Source organism: Salminus brasiliensis, chromosome 8, assembly GCF_030463535.1.
Source record: "Salminus brasiliensis chromosome 8, fSalBra1.hap2, whole genome shotgun sequence".
Classification (NCBI taxonomy): Eukaryota; Metazoa; Chordata; class Actinopteri; order Characiformes; family Bryconidae; genus Salminus; species Salminus brasiliensis.
In genome coordinates, this window is record NC_132885.1 from 15,802,721 (window position 1) to 15,825,845 (window position 23,125).

The 23,125-nt window shown below is 39.8% G+C and overlaps 1 protein-coding gene across 5 annotated transcripts in view; it reads left to right on the top strand.

Moving 5' to 3' along the window:
- adam23b (ADAM metallopeptidase domain 23b) overlaps window positions 1-19,582 on the top strand; it is a 31,080-nt gene extending 11,498 nt beyond the window's left edge. Inside the window, exons 8-26 of one of the 5 annotated variants that reach the window (XM_072685794.1) lie at window positions 592-662; window positions 1,836-1,901; window positions 2,513-2,581; window positions 3,555-3,721; window positions 3,841-3,925; window positions 5,421-5,508; window positions 5,638-5,689; window positions 6,173-6,272; window positions 7,292-7,363; window positions 7,469-7,555; window positions 7,802-7,882; window positions 8,048-8,098; window positions 9,366-9,429; window positions 9,627-9,732; window positions 11,159-11,278; window positions 11,476-11,644; window positions 12,285-12,396; window positions 12,616-12,706; window positions 16,878-17,002. In XM_072685794.1, coding sequence (XP_072541895.1) covers window positions 592-662; window positions 1,836-1,901; window positions 2,513-2,581; window positions 3,555-3,721; window positions 3,841-3,925; window positions 5,421-5,508; window positions 5,638-5,689; window positions 6,173-6,272; window positions 7,292-7,363; window positions 7,469-7,555; window positions 7,802-7,882; window positions 8,048-8,098; window positions 9,366-9,429; window positions 9,627-9,732; window positions 11,159-11,278; window positions 11,476-11,644; window positions 12,285-12,396; window positions 12,616-12,706; window positions 16,878-16,923 — 1,697 coding nt within the window. In that variant the 3' untranslated portion in view covers window positions 16,924-17,002. Of the gene's footprint in view, window positions 1-591; window positions 663-1,835; window positions 1,902-2,512; window positions 2,582-3,554; window positions 3,722-3,840; window positions 3,926-5,420; window positions 5,509-5,637; window positions 5,690-6,172; window positions 6,273-7,291; window positions 7,364-7,468; window positions 7,556-7,801; window positions 7,883-8,047; window positions 8,099-9,365; window positions 9,430-9,626; window positions 9,733-11,158; window positions 11,279-11,475; window positions 11,645-12,284; window positions 12,397-12,615; window positions 12,711-14,439; window positions 14,533-16,877 lie in introns of those variants that run through there. The other 4 variants (XM_072685793.1, XM_072685796.1, XM_072685795.1 and 1 more) reach the window with 4 other exon arrangements.
- The last annotated feature ends 3,543 nt before the right edge of the window (window positions 19,583-23,125 follow it).

Consider the following 23,125-nt stretch of genomic DNA (forward strand, 5'->3'; position numbering starts at 1 on the left):
TGCAGTGGTAAGCTTTCTGGGCCCAAGAGGCAACGGCAGAGACACCTTTTTCCCTATTACAAGTTAGTGTTGAAAATGAAATTGCTACATAATGTTGCTTTGACCGATCGTTTCTTGAAACAAGTTGCTTTGAAATTTTGGGTTAGTTGTGCTTGGCCAGGACAAAAACACCTTTTAGTACCTTGTTTCAAACTTATGCTGAGCTACATGAGATAGATTCTAATCCTGATTCAAGTTTTAGTCCTCTGTTTATAACACATTTCCTTTGCCCCTCTCTGTGTTTGGTGTTTGAATAAGTCTATGAACTAGGGCAGTTAGAGGGTAAATGAACAACACCCTCCTACATTTATATAGTCATTCACTGGTTTATACAGTATGTCATTTACCCATAAAGCTGTCCAGACTTGGAAATTACATAATAACCTTCCACTGCTGTCATGTTTATAAAGGACTCAATGTGTTTCAGTGTTTCAGTCTCAATGGAAACAAAGAGAGAAACATTTTGTTCTTGGTGGCAACACAAAACTAATACCCAATGATAACATTTGTGTTTGTGTGTGTGTGTGTTTGTGTGTATGCCTGTGTGTGTAGGAGATAAGGTGGAGCCGCTGCTGCCTGAGCTGGATGACATGTCTTGGTTGCGGCGCAGGAAAAAGCGTGCTGTAAGCATGTGAGGGGGCCTCCTCCCACACGGCTGGACACAGGCCGCACCATGAGCTCACTCACAACATAACTTTAGTAACTAAAACACAGCTGTGCTGTCCAGCTCTCAGTCGGGAGTCTGCTGGGGCTGCACAGCACAATATATTGTTTTTTCAGTATTGGCCTCAACTGATACTGGTATTGCAGAAACGTGAGTGTCCTGTTGGTGTTTGGGTGGATCATAGTGAATCAACATGAATAAATAAGTGCAATTTTTTGGGCAGCATAATGTAGGCCGGTATTAAAGGGGCCATTTCTTACATTTTTTTGTTATTGTATTATTTTTCCCCTACAGTTCACTTATAAGACTGATAAATAATCTCCATCGCTGTATTGTGCCTTATTCAAAAAGTTGCCTGGGCTGACCAACTCCTTATAACTTTTTGAATGAATGGGACAAAACTGCTGAATTGAAAAAAGCTGAATTGGCGTTTTCTCATGTTTCTCAAGACCTATGAAAAAGTGTACTTCAGAATTAAGACGTGTTTTTAAACAGCAGAATTGTTTGCAGCTACAAACTTATAATGATAGATCATTGTCCTTGGAAATGGAACAAATCCCAAATCCTAAAATAATCCCAAAGAAAACATTAATGAATGTAAGAATTTTAGTAAAAAATGTATTATTATACATTCTTACATTCATTAATGTAATTATTCACCCAAATACAAATAATTCATACAAATGAGCTGTTTTGCAGCTTTCTTTCCATATATGAACTAAGTAGGCCGGGGAGTAAATTAAAAGTAAAATTAGCAGTGTTTACATAAAAAATATATTTTTCATGACCTTTCAACTATATCACAATTTCATTCAGTCATTGACATGACATTTTGTCCATAGCATACAGCCCTACTCTCTACACAAGGCTCTAATAAGGGTTCTTGATGCATCTTGTCTAACCCTGTTATCAGTAATGCTTCTCTTTTAGTCCTAAATCACAGACTGTTTGTTTAGGCATGTTGTTATCACATGTCAGCCGCTACATGATGAACAAGGGCTTTGCTGATATTTCATCTCGGGACTAACCGCCACTTCAGAACAGCCATGTCTTTTTTAAGCAGCCTTGCTTTCGTAATGTTGACAATGTGGTCATGATGTGCTTGCTTACATAATGGCTGCTTCTCTTCCAGATGCCAAGGAATGTGTTTGAAGAGATGAAGTACATCGAACTGATGATTGTCAGCGACCATAACATGGTGCGTGTGTGTTTGTTTGTGTGTCTGACCAGTGTTTATATGTGTGGGGTAACCTTGTAATGTGCTTATGTTGTGCTAGTCGTGAGTAATGTTGATGTGTATATAGGCACAGATTCCAGTGGGCACTATGTGGGAAACGTGAGCCAATTTGAAGAAACCTCAGTCATCTGTCTGGGATTCCTTCAGAAAGAGAAAACCCTCTACGCTATGGTGTTAGTGGAGACAGTCACAAAATATGGGATTCTTGGCCTGAAATGGTCTAATCACTAGTCAGTGGAGTTGTAGAGTGAAGGCAGTGGCCACAGGAGGGCGCTCTGATCACTTTGTCAGAAAAACACTCATTCAGTGGGTGTAACACTGTGTAACTGAGATTGGAAAGACACCAGAGCATGAAAAAAGCATTGTTACTGCAATAAAATACCTTTTCCAAAAAAAAGAAAAAAAAGAAAAAGTTAGTTGAGTAACTATGTAACTGTGTAAAAATGACATTTTCTGTTCTCACAAACATCCTGGAATAGAAATATAGAGGTTATCATTTAAAAATAATCAGGGAAGTACACATCTCTGAAGATTGTACTAAGTGACTAAATGATCAAATATTTTTGCTGCAGTTCAAGAGGCAGAAAACCAAGCAACAAACCCGTAACTTCGCAAAGTCTGTGGTCAACCTGGTGGATGCCGTAAGTTATCATTACTGTTTACCCAGAGACAAATTACGTGAACTGTTGAGTCTGTGTTTTGATTTATTCAACAACACTTAATGTGGCAAGATTGTTTTGTTCCAAAAGTAATCTGTGTGCACACCTCCTCCAGACACAGGTTTCATATTATCCTTAAACAGTTTGAGGTAACTTCTGAACAGTGTGTTTGTCTGAGTGCTGCCTAATATAATGTCTATTCCTCTTGGTGAAGGTAGATGAGATTTCTGGTCTGAATTAGTGTAGTGGATAATATGGTATATGCATACCGTACTTTACCACATGTGCTGATTTTATATGCATCATATTCCATATGAGTTCTCATTTAGCTTGAACAGATAGAACACATTGCAGATGTACTTCAACAGGGCCCATGTACTGATTTGTATATGAAAATTGAATATATAACCAGGATTGATGCCATATGTTTTACTTGAAAGTAGCTGAAAGTTTGTAAATTTGGCTAATAAATCGTATTTTTGGGGGGGTTCAATAATTTATATCGTAACTGGATGTAGTTCTGATATTGAATTAATGGGACCTGATATAATCAGCCAACTGAAATATCATTCAGGTTCTACTGTGTTTGCATCTATATTCCATGTCTGTCTGTCTGTCTCTCTTTCTGTCCATCTAGCTTTTCTAACAGCTCTGTTTTCCTGTGCCCCCTGTACTTTTCCCAGTGTCTTTTGTTTTGAGCAACTCGGGCCTTCTCAAATTCTCTCCGAGTGTTCTGTCACTGTATCACTCTGTATCACCCTTTTTCCCTTTCTCTCACACCATTTACCTATTCTGAGCTCCTTTCTCTTGCTGTTTTCTCTCTTTCTTGCTTTCATGCTCCGTCTCTACCCAAACCTTTCATTTTCTATTCACCCTCACCCTGTTTCCCCTTTCTCCTTGTCTCTCTCTCTCTCTCTCTCTCTCTCTCTCTCTTTCTCTCTCTCTCTGATGGAAGATCTTTAAAGAACACTTGAACACACGTGTGGTCCTGGTTGCTATGGAGATCTGGACAGATAAGAACCATATTCCAATCACTGTGTATCCGCTGGATATGCTGCGAAACTTTTCCAAATATCGTCAGCAGAACATCAAACAGCATGCGGATGCAGTCCACCTGTTTACGTGAGTCTGTCACTTTTCCACTCTTCTACACATCTACACTAATCTGCATCTTTAGTGGTAGTCATTATATACACTCAGATGTGTGTGCTTCTAAAACGACTCCTTGTGTTTGTCTGCAGTAATGTGACCTTTCACTACCATCAGAGCAGCATCGCGTTCGTCGGTGGGATGTGTTCTGTGAGCCATGGTGTCGGAGTGAATGAGGTTAGAACAATAAATAAACAGAGCTCCAGCTAGGAACTCCATTCACTTCTTCTACTACACCATGAGTCAAATGTTGCTTTTTTTATCAACGCATTTAAAAAAGACAATTAGAGTAGCTGGACATAGTAGCCCGCAACAGAGGAATTTCTCAGTGGAATTTAAATCTTGTGATTGTGCCAGAGTTTGGTCACCCCCAAACCAGCCTAAATAGCATTTAATATGTTTAATAATATTATGAGAGATTAATAGATTAATAGATCTATTAATAGAGATGGTACTTGGTCCAATTAGTTGGGATTTGAGAGCCGACTTGTAAGCTCTCGAAAGTCGAAAGAGAGGTGTTTAAGGATCTTGATACTTAGGGATGTGCAGCTGTTCAGAGTAGATAACTACAAGAGAGAGCAAGCTTTATTACTGGCATATAGAACAGAACAGATCATACACATTGTTTTTATTATTCTGCCACAAATGGATGCCAGAGACTTGTATTTTTAACCTTTCAGGAAAAGAAGCCAAATCAATGTAATTACTAGGTTACTGCATTGCAAACCCTAGCGTTTAGCACATTGTTCTTTAATGCTCATCTGCATTAGAAATAAACAGCCAATCCCAAAACATCAACTCCAATGCAGTTGTAGTTTTTTTTTAAAGGGCTCCACCTACCTTCAGGATGCATCGTTATAAGGTGGTATCCCTGGTCATTCAATTTAAATTTCTACAAATAGTAATTAACCATATTTTAATCCGATGTAGCAGTGGTGACTCTAATGATGTCTTCCATTTGGCTGGAGTGTCCCTTTATTTTTGGAGTGTAATTAATGGTTAAGCATTGTTTTTGGGTGCTTCCCAGTTGCGTACTAATTGGTAATACTAACTAGTTTTTGAGTGTGTAGTATGTTTTATAGATGTAAGTCTCAAAGTGGAGTATACTCAGATATCCACAATACATACTTTCTAAGGAGCTACTCACGTCTGGAGCAATTATAAGTACACAATGTCGAATAACAATGTTCTGCGGCGACAGTGGCTGGAAAACTTGCAGTGGCATATGTTGGCATAGCAGCGCTTCATCACTTCCCGTTATTACAAAACGAGATCCTAATATTTTGACATACTCACCTGTCAAACCCACACTATTAAGGTTATTTTATAGTTCTACCTTATAGTATTAGTGTGTAGTACACAACTGGGACGCAGCTATAGTGTTGATGGAATACATTGTTGCTCTCAAGCATAAACCTTGTATCTCCATTGTTGCCATTTTTGACTTTTGGCATAATGTGAATCTGGCAGTTGCTCTATATATTGTGTTAAGATGAAAATACCAATATAAATGCTCCAAAATGACTAATAGTAAAATCTGTGTTTACATAGAAGTTTCTTATGCGCAAACCAGTACAGTACAGCATGTTCTCTACTTAATGTTTGATTGACTGGCAAAAGGGTGTGAATGTCTGTAGGTACTATGTAGGTAATGTGACTTTTGTTTGTGCAGTACGGGTCTACATGGACAATGTCGGTGTCTCTATCCCAGAGTCTAGCCCAGAACCTAGGCATTCGGTGGGATGCGGTCAGCAAGAGCAGTATGCACACACACATACACTCTTATAAACGCATATAGAAACAATTTCTGTAAGAATTACTAGACTTTATTTGGTTAAATTTTGGACTAATTTTTTGCCACTGTGTGTGTGGCATGCGTTCTGTCTCAGAGGAGTGTGGATGCATGGATTCTTGGGTGGGCTGCATCATGGAAGACACTGGGTGAGCTACTGTGCTCTACCACAGCACACGCATACACACACTCACACACAGCTGCGAATATAATTATAGGGCAAGGTGTCCGAATGGGTTCATAAAGTCCATTGCTGTTATTTAGACATGGCATGTTTAGCATGAGTGCCACAACATGTTTTTCCCCTTTTTGTTATTGTGTGCTTTGTGTGCTTCTCTCAATCCATAATGGTCTGTGTGTGTTCTCTGATGACAGGGTGTGATCGCTTAGCCAGCTGGTTCTGAGACCATGACCCTGTTTAGCATCCGAAAGTAGCTGTCATGACGTGATAAATATCACTGCATGGTTTTAACAGCACCTGTAATGCTGTGGTACACTCCAAATAATACATAATACCTTTCAGCGAACCATATTTCTAAGCCCTTTGATTGATTTAACACCATTCTGGTTTTTGTTTGCCTTTTATCCATCTCTCGCTATCTCTTTTTCTCTCTATTTCCCTCCTGCTATAGAGTGCAGCACCCTCGGAGGTTCTCTAAATGCAGTATATCGGACTATAAAGAATTCCTTCTGAAGGGAGGAGGATCCTGTATCTTCAACAAACCTACAAAGGTGAAATATTACTATTAGCTTTTGTATCTACAGACCCTCAGCTATGCATGATCAATCAGACAAAGAGTCAGTGTGTCTCTAATGAAGAGCTGCTCGTGGTGGGGAAAATGCTTAATATGGTCCACCAGAAAGTGGCCCTGCAACCCCTAAACTGTATTTACCTGGGCAGTGTCAAATAATTAGAGTTTAGTACATGTAACTGCCATACAATGACCTCAGACACTGTGTCCTCCTTCAAAAGAAACCTGGCATAACCAGCAGGGCTTATTTCATAACCCCAAAACTATTAAGGCCCACAGAATTTACATAAACCCAGACCACTAGTGAAAGCCCTGATTTTCAATGCTGGTGAAACACAATGAGAAGAATATGGTGTTGTTGATACTAGAGAGCAGCTCATGACCATTCTGCCAGTAGTATCCAACTGCAGAGCCACAGTACCACACAAACGCAGACTCTGCTAGTTATAATGGGAACCAGACCTTGTGAATGAGGCTTTTCCTGTGCATTGTAGGCAGAAGGGAAGCTCAAACCCAGCGTGTGACTAAGCCACAAACAGCTAGGCTAAGATAGTGCTAGTCTCTCCCCTCCAATGTCTTCTCCCTTGAAAAACAAACTGAACTACCTCAGCTGACCACCAAACCCCAGCTAAACACACATCAGAAGGGAAAGTACTAGATTATCGTTTTACTGGCAAGACAAGAAAGCCAAACCTGGTGAAGTAAGTAAAGTCACAGCTAGAAGCTAACTGGAATAGTACCCCGCAAAACAGTGGGATTTGCAGAAACCACTTGCTAATCTAGTTTATGATTATTCTAAGAAAAGAACTATATGATCCCAGTAAAGGACTGTCTCAGAACATTACAGAGCAATTTGTAAAACAGCATCATCAGAGGGTGTCCTCTAAGGCTTATGAACTTGCCTTCAATCTCTGTTTGCTATCTTTTGTACTAAACAGTCTACATTTATGGGAGAGACATAAGGATATAATACGTCTCTGTGGTGTTTCTCCCATGCAGCTGTTTGAGCAGACAGAGTGTGGAAACGGATATGTGGAGTTGGGAGAGGAGTGTGACTGTGGAGTGAGAGCTGTAAGTTGGCACATCATCCTGCAGTAATGTCCATTCATTTGAATGTTGTCCTAATAATAATCAAGCTCTTACTCTTGTGTGTGTGTGTGTGTGTTTCTGTTGTAGGAGTGTTATAAGGAATGCTGCAAGAAGTGTTCTTTGTCTAATGGAGCGCACTGCAGTAATGGACCCTGCTGCAACAACACCTGTTTGGTGAGTGCTTATCTTATCAGCGACTCACTGAATGTGCTGTCTCTGTCTTTTCAGAGAAACAAGGAGCTCCCTCTGCTGAAAGCAAGAGTTTGATAAATAGAAGGCATTCAAGTCATATTAGTCATAGTCCTATGTGTTCTCTCTCTCTCTCTCTCTCTCTCTCTTTCTCTTTGTCTCTCTTTCTCTCTGTCTCTCTATCACTTCCTATTCATTTATCCCTACTCCTCCTCCCTCTTTTTTTCTCAGTTTTACCCACGAGGCTACAGCTGTCGCTATGCAGTGAATGATTGTGATATTTCCGAGACATGCTCAGGAGACTCTGGACAGGTCAGTGACAGCATGACTGGGTATGGGCATGCACATGCAACCCCCAATGGGCACATAGATTAGATTACACACTTTTAAAACAACCACGCTTCCTTCATGTAGAAGTAGTCAGTCAATTTGGCATGAAAGAAATGTACTTAAACTAGTGTTTCTCTCTCTTTGCAGTGCCCTCCAAACCTCCACAAACAGGATGGTCACTTCTGCCATCTCGGCCAGGTAGGGAGAGCAATCCGCTGTTATCTACGGCTGGACTTGAATATTCTACTATTCATAAATTCGTTTGTTGGGTAAATGTAGTCTGTCAATAAAGGTAATAGAAACTGTCCAGTCACCATGACAAATGAGCCGTTTAACACATTTTGAAGCAACTTTAAAATTATTCAGCATCAGCTTCAAAGTCGTGTTGTTGGTACTTTGACTCATAATGGGCAGAATGGTGTCTCGTCATTCCCACTATGTAACTTTGGTGAGGTGTGCATGGTATCTCTCGGGAGGACTGTGTAACGCTGCAGACTTATATTTGTCCAATATAAAAATCCTGTAATATTACTCTACCGTGTCAGTCAACATGCTTGTTTCACTATTGGTGTCAGTTCTGTATCGCTCAGCACGTTTACACCTGGTCACTCCATAGCTTAGCCTTCAACTTCTAGGCTAAGCTAACTCGCTGAAGGCCTAATTCAACTCAATGTGGTTTGACCCAAGTGTGTGACGACTTCATCATGCAGTTAGCACTATGATAATGGATAGCTGTAGCCGTGGTCCTGGTATAAAAGACATACAGTTATTAACATAATTTAGCAGAGCTGATGCACATCAACTTTTAGTCCAGAAACCCTGAAATTTACACTTTAAAGTGTAAAAAATACTAACTTCCACTAAGCAAGATGGTCTGTGCTAATGCCACGGTAGTGATGTTGTTTTTTCAAGTTTATTTTTGATGAATTGTTTATTCTCTTGTCCTATTATTGAATTTCTGTGAAGCTGCTTAGTGATAACATCAGCTTTAAAAGCACTACACATATAAATTTGAATTTAATTTAACTGGACAAGCCCAGCAGGGCCATGCAAATGCAGCTGTGTCAAAATGTAATTTGTCTTCATTGCAGTAAATTACACTCTCCAACTGTAGGGGGAGCACAGGACCACGCCACCACCAAAAAATAGCGAGCATAATCCTAAACTAGTATTTGCAACTAAAAATTGCCTTTACATTCCAGTCACTTCAACCCTATTAGCGCACATTTTCTTGTGATCTTAAAAAAATAGATATTCAAACAACATTTTATTCATTTTCATTTTCCTGTAAAGCGTATGATTTTGTACTGGATCTGAAGTCTCTTAGTGTTTGTGTGGAATGAGCTAAACTGTTTTCCCATTGCCTCTTCTCTTCTCACAGTCAATTCTGGTCTGTTATTATTAGTAAATGGATTATCTTATTTCAAGACTGATTTATTAAAAATGTTTTTTTTTACTTGTACAGGGACGCTGCTATAGCGGGGAATGTAAAACCAGAGAAAGCCAGTGCAAATATGTATGGGGGCCAAGTGAGTGGAATGCTCTAAATAAATCTGCCATCAGTAAATGACTAAATGATGTTGTCTTGGATAAAGGTGCTCTGCATTTTATTGGACTGGAACTCCTAAAAGATGTTGACATGACCATGAGCAGATCTTTATCCTGATAAAAGTAAAGTATATATTATTCTGTCATTCCCACTCTTCATCTCTCTTCTTCCCACCAGAGTCTGGAAGCTCAGAAAAGTTCTGCTATGAGAAGCTGAACACTGAGGGATCAGAGAAAGGGAACTGTGGTGAAAATGGACATAAATGGATCCAGTGCAGCAAGCAGTAAGTTTGACAGCACAGGTTCACTTAATGCATTACATGTTAATGACACACAGTATGCAACTGTCACAATCATCAAGCACAAGATGTGTTGCTTCTTCAGTACTGAGGAAAAAGTGTACAAATATGGAAACGTTTTCAGTAGTTAGATTTTTTTTAAATGAAAAAAAAAAGATTTAAATTATTAAGAACATATTTGAAAAAATTTAAAAATGTTTAAAAATATATGTAAATGGTTTTGTTCATCAGTCTGTCTTTTTTATTCTAGGAGACTGGTAGTACAATTTAAACATGCATTATCATGCAATAATAATTTATAAAAAAAAATGATTTATTAAATTTCCATCAACATGACAATGGGATCTGTTTTTCAAGTAATGTTTTACAATTTAACTAAAGCATCCAAATCAGTAGCGTCATGTAAATGAATCTTCAGTAGCATTAAGTAAATGAATAAGGTGCATCATGAACAACAAAAATCAACGAGCTGCATATGCCTCTTAGCTCTTCATGAAAAAAGGTCAGAGGCAGTAATGCTTTGGTAGCAGTCATTAACATTATCTATCTATCTTAGGTGCTGCTGCCATGTTAATGCTAAATGATGATGTACAGTCAGAGTTTTTTGTTGTTGTTGTCTTTAGTACAGCACTGCAATGGATTCATTCGCTGCATTTGCTGTTTAGAAATAGTATAATAAATGATTCTTTAAGGAGGCAGATCATTTACCCAATTTGGTCATGCTTTTCACTTATTAAAGACCTGTTTGTACAGGTGTCTGTAAGAAATGCCTGGCAGGGTATCTCAGGTGCGGACACTCAGCATTTGGTGATGTTCAAAGGTTCCAGACTTTAGGTAGTTACTAACTGCAAATCCAAGTAATAAAATACTCCTTATATTTACAGTTATATTAGTTTGTCCAATTACTTTTGGGCCTGTATAAAATCCAAGCCCTTGAAATAAAGCTGAAAGTCTACCTTTAAATCAGATCTCGATTGCTCTATTTCAAAGCTATTGAGGTGGTCTGCTTCTGGTCCTGTCAAAAACACATGAATTCCAATCTAACATGGCCATGAATTTCATATGTATCCAGTTTAGGACCACATGTGAAAGTGGCTCAGATCTGATTTGAAAATATCAGATTTATGTGTTCACACAGCTCTAAAGATAAGCGCAGCTTTAAAGCTAAACCTGGATTTGTACCAATGTGAACAGCTTTCTCTGCATGTTTTCTCTGTAACTTTCTCCACTTTTCAGAATTGGTGTGTACATTTGCACTGATGTGCTGTATTTGTTACTCTCTGTTTACTATATGTAATCTGTGCATTTCCTGATTGTAACTGTTCTATTGTTCTGTATTGTCAGTGTAAGTGTTTGCAGTGAAGTGTTCTGGATTTAAAATGATGGGCTCTCTGCGTCTGTTCTTTTGCAGTGATGTGTTTTGTGGACTTCTGATGTGCACGAATGTTGGTCAAGTGCCACGTATTGGAGTAATAAAGGGAGAGATCACCCCCACAACCTTCAACCACCAGGGTAACCTGATTGAATGCAGGTGAGAGAAAAACATCCAGAACTTCAGAAAATCACTCTGAGCCTCAGTTAACCTCAATACTAATACAATACTAATGCTTCTCTGTCATGCCTGCAGTAAAAAAAAAGAAATAATTGAAACTAAGAAAACATTGTAGATTTACTATATTGTTTTCAAACATTTTGGCCCTAAATGATCTCTCTCATTCTGAGTTTTAGTGGTGGTCATGTGTTGTTGGATGATCTGACTGATCTGGGTTATGTGGAGGATGGGACTCCATGTGGGCCATCCATGATGTGCCTTGACCGTAAGTGTCTGTCCATCCAATCCCTCAACTTGAGTGCCTGCCCGTCTGGCCCCAATGGTCGCATCTGCTCTAACCACGGGGTGAGCACCCACACTACTCACCTCAATCCCTGGGATAGGAAACAAATTGTTTGATATAAAATTTAGATTACCAGTGACCATGTCTGGATAACATGGCTGAACACTGGTCTACTGATGCTGGATTTGGCAAATCCTTAAACACGTGTTTCTCAGTTGGCATTACTATGTGGGTGAGTTACATCCGAATAGTGCGCTAAATGTCCAGCAGGAACATATATTTGAACCTCAGTTGACTCAGTAACCACTGTTGTTAGAATATTTATGTGCTATGTGGATGCAGGAACAGTCATTTAAGACCTACATAGTGTGCTACACAGGGAGTGGAAAGGACATGTGAAATTCTGCATCAGTGGGCAGAATGGGGCTGTGCAGCACTGTAAACTAAACACTTGAAATGGCATTGAGGCTCTAATGAAAATTAGTATTATCAATCCAGGAGTAATTGTGATTTTATCATCATTAATGGACTTTCAGGCACTGCATGCTTCATGTCATGCCCAAAGACACCCATACCCATAATGCAATATAATCACAGTAATCTATGGCCTCCCATGACTTATTGATTTATTAAAGCTTAGCTAAATTAAGTTAGGCCAAACCAAATATTGTTCTTACTTTTCTTTTTCTGATTAATTCATAGGTTTGCAATAATGAAGCGACGTGTACATGTGATGCAACATGGGCAGGGACTGATTGCAGCATGGCTGATCCACCCAAAGAGCCTGCTCCGAGCGAAGATGAAGGACCAAAAGGTTATGCTCATTCACAGATAGCCTACACACATGTACACACACACACACACACGGTATCCTACGAGACAATCCAAACCTAACCTCTGCTTTAGTCTATGCTGTACTAAATGAGGATATTCTTTAAACAGTCAGAGACACATGTGCAACTGTAGCAGGTTAAGCTGCCGTGGAAGAGCAAGAGCAGGGTTAGTAATGATGCTGCTTCTCTCTCGTACACAGTGAGTGTGGCCACTAACAGGCTGATAGGGGCTCTAGCAGGGACCGTTCTGGCCCTGGGGGTTCTGTTTGGAGGCACTGGGTGGGGACTCGAGTAAGCATCTCTTTCTCGACATGGTGCTGCTGCCCTGTGTAACAGTGCAGTAACCCTGCCTTTTGTTTGTGTGAGATTGTGTTTGTGTGTGTGTGTGTGTGTGTGTGTGTGTGTATGGTGGCTTTGTTCTGTAGTCTGTAACCATGGTGGCGTGATTTAGTGTTTCAGTCTGAGTGTATGTGATATATTGTGGTTGTTTGTAAGAACCTCCTTCCTCTTCTCTTTTCTTTTTTATTATTGTTGTATTCTCTTGTTGGTGGTTAAAACGTGGTTCTGATATTCGCATGAGGGAAATCTAATTCTCCTGGGTTTTGGAACATCCAAAAAGGGGGTATTTTATGGGTTTGTGTTTATGTTGCCACAGACACTGCGCTGCTGTATAAACTCTCATTACCCATTGAAATGTCATAGTGCTTCAGACAGCGATAAACTCTCTAAAATTTTATTACATTCAAAGGGCTTTAGTGTTTTGCATTAAAGCCACCTATGAGGACTCTTCATTGTAGTTGTTAAAGTCTTGCGGTTCTAAGGCGAGTGCACATGACTTTCAGGGCATAGAACTAGGCTTTGCATACCCACATGGGACTAAGCGACTCAGGGCTGATCCAGGCTTCTTTTAATGGATCAGATATATCTGCTGTTTGAAGCCCAATATAGTTCTGACCCTTTGTTTTTTTACTCATATGGCAGAGTGCCTTTTAGGTACCACTAACGGATATTATTTTCAGGCTGCAGCAGTGAGGCACGTTCTTAGAGTGTAACAGAGCAGGTAATGGTCAGTGTGGAATGATTTTCAACTCATACAGTGAAACACTTCCGTTACATCTTTTCTCTCTCTTGAGTTCTGGATGGTTAGAAATAAACCTCTTGAGGCTCTGAGTGGTCCAGTGTACTAAAGTGCTGCCACTATGACCCGAAGATTACTGATTTAATTATGAAAGGCTTAAATGATTTACTAAAAGCTAAGTGTCTTTAATTCAGTATTCATTTCCAGAACATCTTAGCTGAACTGTGTGGCTGTATTATTTATAGAAACATAAAAATTGGAATTGATATGGGATTGGTGGATACTTTTTACTATTAAGTTGCTCTGATCAGAAAAACTAGATTGGGACATCCCTATAAAATATAGTATATCTACATGTGAAAAGTAAGGGTCATGTAAACTAATCTTTAACTAGCACAGCTCAAAATAAAATAGTACACTGTACAGCCTCTTGCTATTGCTTAAAGCTATTTCCCTCAGGAATATAATATTAATAATATTAGAAGTGGTCAAAAAACACCTTTTTTATAATAGCTAATACCTGTCTAGGGATATGATGTCTTTCCCATATGATGGTATGGTTCGACTTCACTAATGTTTGAAAATGTTACATTATATTATTATTTTAGTTATTTTATTTAATAATCACTTACACATTATAGATTGAAAGATTGAAATATAAACTTTACACAAAATTGGAAACCCTAAGTTATTAAAGAAAAATAATATCTGGTCTTCACCTACTTATAGTAAGTTCTTGACAAGCTGTCTGCCACAAGATTTGATCACCATGTTTTAGAAAATTAGGCATTCTGGATGTCTATTTTCATCTTTCTCAATGTTCTACAGCTTTCTCAGTTAGTATGGACTCATCTACAGTTCTGTTTACACTGATAAATGTTAAAACATACAGGTTTAGTTTCAGCAAAGTAAAAACGTCTATCTTCACATGCCCTCCCCCCAACAGGTCCTAGTGCCACTAATCTGATCATAGGCTCCATCGCTGGAGCCATCCTGGTGGCAGCCATAGTGCTGGGGGGGACAGGCTGGGGGTTTAAGTAAGAACCGGCTGCATGTGTTTCTCTTCCAGATTACAGCATCCCTATAGCTTATGCACTCCAGGAATTGGGCTTCTGCTACAGACCACAGAACAGTTTGAACTAGACACTAGACACAATGCAGTGAGAGACACACAAGAGACACACAACTGTTTGTGTCCGGTAAGATTGTCGGGGAAGGTTCTTTAACTTCATTTTTATACAAAAGGAGAGTAATTTTGAACTGTGGCAGAACCTCAAATGAACTGGAAGGGTATAGCTAAAAGCTTGACATGCATGTCAATTACCAGACTTTAGTTTTGATTCATTACATGCAAGCTTCTCCAACTGAATTTTGGGAATAGGTTAGTGTAGCTGTAGCCAAGCTAGTTAATGTAGACATGTGGCGGGAATTAAGCTAGGGGTTCCCAATATCAGTCCTGGGGACATTAGCCTATACACTTTTACTCACCTAGCACACCTGATTCAATTGATGAGCTAATCATCAGGTTTCTTATCTGCTGGGTCAGCTGTGTTAGAAAAAAAACATCCCAAGGACTGGGATTGAGAACCACTAGACTGGGCTAACCTCTAACCTAGTGTGTAGTACTCATATGATTGCACTGCACTTTATTATGTGGTTATAATCGCTCTGATTTTCATCACTGCTGCCATAGGTCACCTCCAGTATTGGATATTACGCCCACTAAGAACTTGCAATGTGTACATCAAGCAGTATTTGGTTTAAACATTAGAATTAGCAGCATTTCTGTTTTAGAGTAAAAACGAGTATGTTTGCATGCAGCATCGTTTTGGGAATGGGGAATGTGAGATCACTGCACAGCTAGACTGTGCTAAAGGGCACCTTTGGAGGGGTTCCATGCTGTCATCCCTGCCGTGACTCCTTCTTTCGCTCTAGTATGGATCATGGCTATGAGTGCAGGAGGAGTGGCAGGGGTGGGCTAGGCAGGGCCCTTTGTGCCATGGCAGCCCATTTCAACTTGACACTGCCAGTCTCAGTTTCCACAGAGAGACTTCCTCAGGATCTGCATCCGCAGTACTACACAGACCTGGTACATGGCCAAGGCCCAAGACAGTGACCCCTCATGTCACTTCTGCTCGCATCTCTGCCTGTCCGCATGAAAGGGCAAATGAAACGCATCATCATGTTTTCATCACTGGGTTTGATGTCATCGTATTGCTCTTGATCTACATCATGGTTCTTGTTTTTGTTGATGTTAATACATGGCCTCGCCTTCCTCTGCTTTTGTTTTTGTTTTGTTTTTTTGCCTCTCTTCCTCTTTCCAAAGTTTCTTTGACCAACATGGAAATACACTGTTCCTTCTTGTGAAGATCTTGTTACACATGGGATGGGGAGGTGCAGGGCTGGAGGGCCACAGCATTGTTTAGTGCTTTGCAGTCTCAACCTCAGATTCTCTGCAAAGAATCTGAAAAAACAGAAACAAACAAAAAAAAAAACAGAACAAAGTTTTATTATTCCTGCTTAATTCTAGTGAGCAATGGTGAACAGCTGTCTGTAATGGATATTGTGATGGACAATAGCCTTCTCAGCAACATACTCTATATCTGTGGGATTTTTCCCATTTGCCTCCCCTCATTCGCTATTCTAAAACAGCAGGTGTGATTGGTTGTTTTTTAAAGGTTAGTCCAATGGCAGCTCTCTGTCAGAGTAGAAGGTTCTTGGCAGATTAATCACCTAGCTTTGATAGTAGGCAGAAGTCTGGTTTGCTAGACTAAAGGCCAGTTTCCTCATCAGTGATTAAGGCTAAACTACACAGCAATTTAATTGGATATTTGCCATAGAAAGAAAAAAATATTGCCACTGTCACTCAAAAGCATTATATTTAATGCATTATACATAATTTCTGGCAGTTGGTCATTGTCAACATTTCATGACGAATGGACAAATAGCAGGGGTGGGCAACAGGGGCCGTCTACTCTAACAGCTAAATTATTTGTATCAGACTAGTATCATACTTAAACTTTGAAATGCTGTGGGCTTCCACGAGCTGGAGCTGCCCGTCCCCATCCCTGTGCTCCACCATTAATACAGAATGTATGGTTCATATTATTCTGTTAAATTACAGTAAATGACAAAAGCACTATATTTAAACCTTGTAAATTCTTAGTGCTCATCATTTATATATGGAAAAACAATTGATGAGGAACTGATGAGGAGCCACAATTAAAACCCTAGAGGTGGAATGTTTAAAACTGACTGATTTGGAACAAGAAGTCAACAGTGGTTTTGTCATGCTGCAGACGTTTTGGAATAGAACAGACTTGATAAATGTGTCTATGTCTAACTTTGGCTTTCTTCTCCTTTTCTCTCCCATCAAATCTTAAGAGCTGTCAAAAAGGGACGATTCCACGAAAATGCCGCCGCCATCTAGTGGAACGAGAGGAACTCCACTCCTTGATGCTTCTTTAGTAATCTACAGCTGGACTGCAATTGTTGCTGCTCTTTTCTGGCATTAGTTACTTGAAAAAAATTATATACAGTAGAGGACAACTTAACAAACCACATCTTTGTTGTGCAGCTTCTCAGCTCCACCCTGTTTTAACCCCAAAATCACTGATTGTCTTTACAGCCAGGCCTCTTCTTTCATACCACCCAACCAAACTACCCACAGAAGCATGACCCTGCAGAGCACCAGCTAATCTTGCCACCCTGGCCAAAGGGCTGCATGGCTATCAATGCTTACTCATAATAAGGAGAATAGAACAAACCAAGGTGAATAGACAGTGTGCCCTTTCACACAAATATAAGATCATCTTTACTATTATGATTTGGAAAGTGAGACAGGGTTTTTTGTGAAAGAACGAGTTCTAATCACAGCAACTGCAACTGCTCTAGGCCTCATCATGAATCAACACGGACCTCAACATCCGCAGTCATGTTAGTGATTTGTGTGAAAAAGTTGAGCCCAGCTGCATACAGGCCTTAACGAGTTGCACATATCACATAGTGACATGGAATAGGCTGGACTCAACCCCTACACAGGAGGAGAAGGAGTTATGGTGCTGACCTACAAGAACATATCATTTTACACTGACTTAATGTTTGAGCATTACTTTTTGTTTTGATGGAGAATGATGTGGACATTGTCTGAAAGATTCCTTCAAAATTGTCATTCCATTTTGCCCAGTCATTCGTCCTTAACAGAACAGTATAAATGTAGGTGTAATGTAATCTGACCAGATAAAAGGGTTTGTATATAAGTATGTACAGTGAGAGCCAAGTAGATGATCGCCTAAGTTACTGTATAGGTTGCTGTTTGCCATTAGTGAATTTGATTCTAGTGGCAACTCAAGCCAAAGAATATGAGAGAAAAGTGTGTAAGTGTTTGGATGTACCCAAAGCACTTTTGTCCCTCATCTCTGGATTACATATGATTCCTAATGGAGGAGGGGATTTAATAGATGCTTCCATGGCAGATTTACATTTTGCCACCTATATCCCTGAGGGAATTAGTATTCACACAAACACGCACACATGTTTTATTGAGACCTCAGATAAGGCCTTCATCCTCATTCCTAGCACTTCATTTAGCTCTCTCAGCCAAGCCTATAGGGTGTGAACGCTTTGCTGCATGCATTCACTATAGGGGACTTATTAATATATATATCTATATAAAAAGAAGACCCCAATCTCATAAGAAACTACTACTACTGCAGAAGGATACCATACTAAGAGTGCATGTCAGCTACAGAACTAACTTTTATTTACTATGCAAAGGAAATGTTGCACAAACCCAAAGGACTGTTTGGTGTGATAAAGAACACGTGATCATAGTAAGCTCACTAGGCACTTTATTAGGAACACTGTTCTCCCTTTGCTTTCCCTTTGCTTTCACGTTGGAAACATCTTTTTGGATTCTGGTTCTTGTTGACATGATCAGCCTGAACACTTTTCAGAAACACTTTCATGCTGTGGATTTCCTGTTCTACTTAAAGGTGTTAGATTCAGATCTAGATCTAGATTGGAAGACCACTGAAGAACACCGACTCATCATCATGTTCAGAAAACCTGTTTGACTTTTGACTTGAGATGATCTCTTGATTTGTGGCACGGTGCACTTTCAAGATGGAAGTAGCCGCCATATGATGGGTAAATTGTGGCCCTGAAGGGATGCACATGGTCAGCAACAATACTCAAAGGCTGTGGCATTCAAGCATTCAATTTCCCACGATATTACATCAACTCTAACCGTCTAGACTAACAAGTTAATTTCTCTGTTCTTGGCTGACGGACGTGGAATCCGACGTGGTCTTCTGCTGCTGTAGCCCAGTCGCATGGTTGGGCACATTTCTTTTTTTCCCCTGCTCACTACAACAGTTGAACTCTCTCATTAACATGGTGTTTTAGCCCACATAATGGCTGTTCACCTTTGAAACACTGATTGTTGACATTGTTGTGCATGAAATCTCAAAAGATCAGCAGTTATAGGAATACTCAAACCAGCTCGTCCGGCACCAACACTCATGCTACGCTCAAAATCACTTAGACCCCCCCCCCCCAGCGCTGTTGATGTGAACATTACCTGAAACTGCTGGCCTACATCTGCATGATTTTATGCACTGCAATGTTGCCACACATTTGTCTGATTAGATAATTGCATGGGTGATTAGGTTTACAGGCCTTCCTAATAAAGTGCTCGGTGAGTGTACACAAAGCAAAGTTGCCAATAAGGCGCTTTTCCTTTTATAAGACTTAGACAGAATATTATATTCTAGGTATCGCTGCGCGTCATACTAAAGAAAACCGCTTGACGGAGCTCATGACAGAGTGTTGAATGAATGTATTTTACTTCTGTGGGAGTGAATGTAATGTATTGGGTTTTAAATAACTGTAATTACTTACGTGCTGTTTCAGGTGAGGCTTTAAAATCTCACTTTTTAAACATGTGTTCTTTTGTTTTTCATCAATGAACCACTATTCCTGTATGAGCCGAGGCCATTCTCCCCATCGCCCCGTTTACTCACAGTATGTGTACAGAAAAGGTTCGTTCAAAATAAAGCAATGATCAATAAACTCGGAAGTATTTTGAATTTTCCTCTGTATTTCTATTTCTTCCGTTCACTCCAAGACAGAGCAGAGACCCTGTTCTCCCCTGTGTGTAATGATGCTTGTCTAAAAGCAGATGACGACATAAAACAGTAACCTACAAATTCAGTTAGGCTTGGTAAGATGATCGTTTAGGCTGCAGGAGAAGTGCATCCTTAAAAGCCCATGATGTGACGTGGTGCAGCTTTATGCCAGCACACAATTCTGCAAGGCCTAACACTCAATGCTCTTACGTCCTCAAGCCAAGCCACAGAGTAAATATTGGAGTACAATACATAGGCACTATGTTGTCATTCCCCTTCACATTTCATGATAACTACCATATGGCAAGGGTTCAGCACTCTACGTGATTGTGCCGTCATTTTTCCTGTTCATAATAACTGCAACCTTCTGATTTGCCACTAAATATAATGAATGAAACTTCCGGTGTTTCATGCCATTCAGACATCTGTGACACAAAAAGGTTTGAACAGCCATCATAATACAACTCCTAATGAACCTTTTACAGGGACAAGGAAGCAGCTTCCAGGCCGGCGTGTGCGGCGGCAGCGCACTTAGCTACAGCCCCTGTCCTTAGGCAGCAATTACCACAGTGATCACTGATTCATGTGGCATTTCGCTAAAAGCATGAGCACGACACTAACCCACCAATGCAACGCACAAACCCGCGTGTCCGGCGATGCATTCGGAATCTGGCACCTTTCACTAAACCCCCTGCGTAGACCAGAGGCTCCCTAGTGTGGATGTCTCTTAAAGACGTAATTAGGGATTTCGAAACAATAAAGTGGCTCTACTAGCTCTATTAAACTTCAGGTGACTCAAAACCTACAGTCTATGATGTTGACTCACTCTGGGGTGGAATAGTAGTGTATGAAACATTTTATCTTATATAATTGATGAAGAAGAAAAAAAAGAGTGGTAAACAAACTAACTTCAAAATCTGCTCTAAATTCTCTCACATTTTTAGGCATGCACCAATCTGGCTTTATCAGTCAGGTAACAATATCACCCAAGTGCCATTCTGGAGGAATAAGTACAATGTGTGGTTGTCGAAATCTTACTTTTGGATTTGTGGTATTCATGACTGTACAAGTACAGATTTTTACATCTCTCTTAGCTCCATCTGCTTTTTATTACTTTTAGGACCTTTTTAACTTTATTATTATTCTATTTATAGTTTAGTGTATTTTCTCTCTTAGTGTAATACTTGGTAACAGTCTGTGTGTTTGTTACATTTCATGCATGTGTTGCTCTCACCAAGTCAAATTCAAATTGCCGAAATAAGGAGATTCTGAATCTGATCCAGGGAATACTAAACCGGGACAAACTCAGCAAGGATGCCAGGCACTGTTATTTAGATAAATTGTCATCTGTTAACATCGATTCAAACTACCGGACTCCGAAAAGTTTCAAATCTGGCCCAGAACTGCAGCCTCCAACCTCGTACCTCTGGTTTTACTGACAGTCTTGTTTACAGCATAAGTGCACATTCCTGTGAACAGTTCAGAAACCATGCTATAAAACCCACGCACATTTCATGTGTGCAGGATTTGTTTGCAGTTGAACCGAAAGAATGCAACTACACAGTCCTAACAGCAAAAGGTATCTAAGCTAGCTGTAATCAAGGAACTTTACATAGTAGCCCTCATTGGCACTGAATTGACCTCCCAATAAAGCAAGATCTAATAAATATATTACAGATTTGGGCTGTAAAGATGATGACAGAGCTAAAATAAACCAGACACATTGTTTAACCCATGAAAAGAGTAAACAAGGCTTATCACAAAGCAATCTGTCTAACAGGTAGGAAATGGATTACATTTAGCCTTTAGCCTTTAGTAAAACATGTTTAAACAGAAATGGGGGTCAAATGCAACTAAATTAATAAAATGCAGATCTTTCTTTAACACAACAGCAGCATCACCTAAACATTTAGTGTCTTGGCTGCCTGAAAATGTTAGCTCATGAGATTTTAAATAATAGGTCAAGCGATTGTATTATTCTGTTAATATTATTAATATTAAGGGCTTGAGTTCAGCTGTACAATTACACACAAACTGGATTAGTTCATTTAAATGAATTTGAATGTTCATCCCGTGTCCATGTGGTCTCCCACCACCTAAAAACATGTGATAGATGAATTGGCTATAGTAAATTATCCCTAGGAGTGAGTGAATGGGTGAGTGAGTGTGTTCCCTGTGATGGACTGCTGCTCTGTCCAGAGGGTATTTCCACTTGTTTTGTGCTTATTAATTCCAGGCAAGCTCTGGACCCACCACAACCCTGACCAGTCAAGTGTGTGTAAGACAATGGCTGAGTACCCTGCTCACTGCCTAAATGCATTCATTTATACAGTTTGTATTATTTGTATATATGACCAAACATAGAATAATACATTTTATTCAGAATTAGAATCACTTTATTTCACCAAGTATTTTACTCTTAACTGTATAGTACTGTGAACAAGAGAGAAAATACACTAAACAACAAATAGAATAAAGAATAATAAGTAAAAAGTACTGAAAGTAATATAAGAGTATTGTACAGGGTAAAAAAAAGCTACCCTGTACTTTTATATTTAGTAATTGTTTTAAATGATTTGATAGCTACACTATATGAATAACTAAACATATAACACAAAATATGTTTGTGGACGACCCTTCTAATGAATGTATTCAGCTACATTAAGTTGCACGTCGTGCTGACACACATGTGCAAATGCATGCGCACACACAGCATGTCTAGTCCCTGTAAAGTAATATTGCCAATAAAATAAGACTCCATGTAGCATACCTAATGCCAGGTGTGGGATAGAGGGTCATAAATATATAGCTGTGGAGCAGTGGAACTGTGTCCTCTGGGATAATGGTGCTCCGTCCAGTAGTTGGATGAGTTGGACAATTAGGGATGAGGTGGGGTGGTGTTCATCAAACATCCTGACGTCCTTAATGCTCGTACCACTGAATGAAATCAAATCCTCACAGTAATGCTCCAACATCTAGTAGAAAACCTTCCCTGAACAGTAGAAACTGTTACTTCAACAAAGGCAGGATAACCTTTTTTGAATACTCTCGATTTCTGAAGTAACAATTAATAAGCAGGTGTCCCAATACTTTTGTGCACCTAGGGATGATCCATCTGCAAACCCACCACAAGCTGGCAATGCTGGCAATAGCAGGGATAAGGAATGACCTTTTATCCAGCTTTTTGCAGAGGAGTACCACCACAGCATCTGAGCACAGCACTGGGGCACGACAAATACCTGCCCACCAGTCAGAACAGTTCCAGTTACCCTGTACTGTCCATAGCATTTCAAGAGGGAGGAGTAATGGAAAGAAGCCATGAAGCAGGTAGTCAGGGCAGTTGTGCGCCAGCGACCAGCGGCTGGTTTAGGCTGATGGGGAGGACCAGTGTGAGGTACAGACAAATAGTTCCAACAAGGCAGCACTGTTTATCTGAAACAGTGCTTTTCTCCTGGATGTGACTTCTTATTCTGGAGCTGCAACCTTAAGGATTTAAGGTTTAAG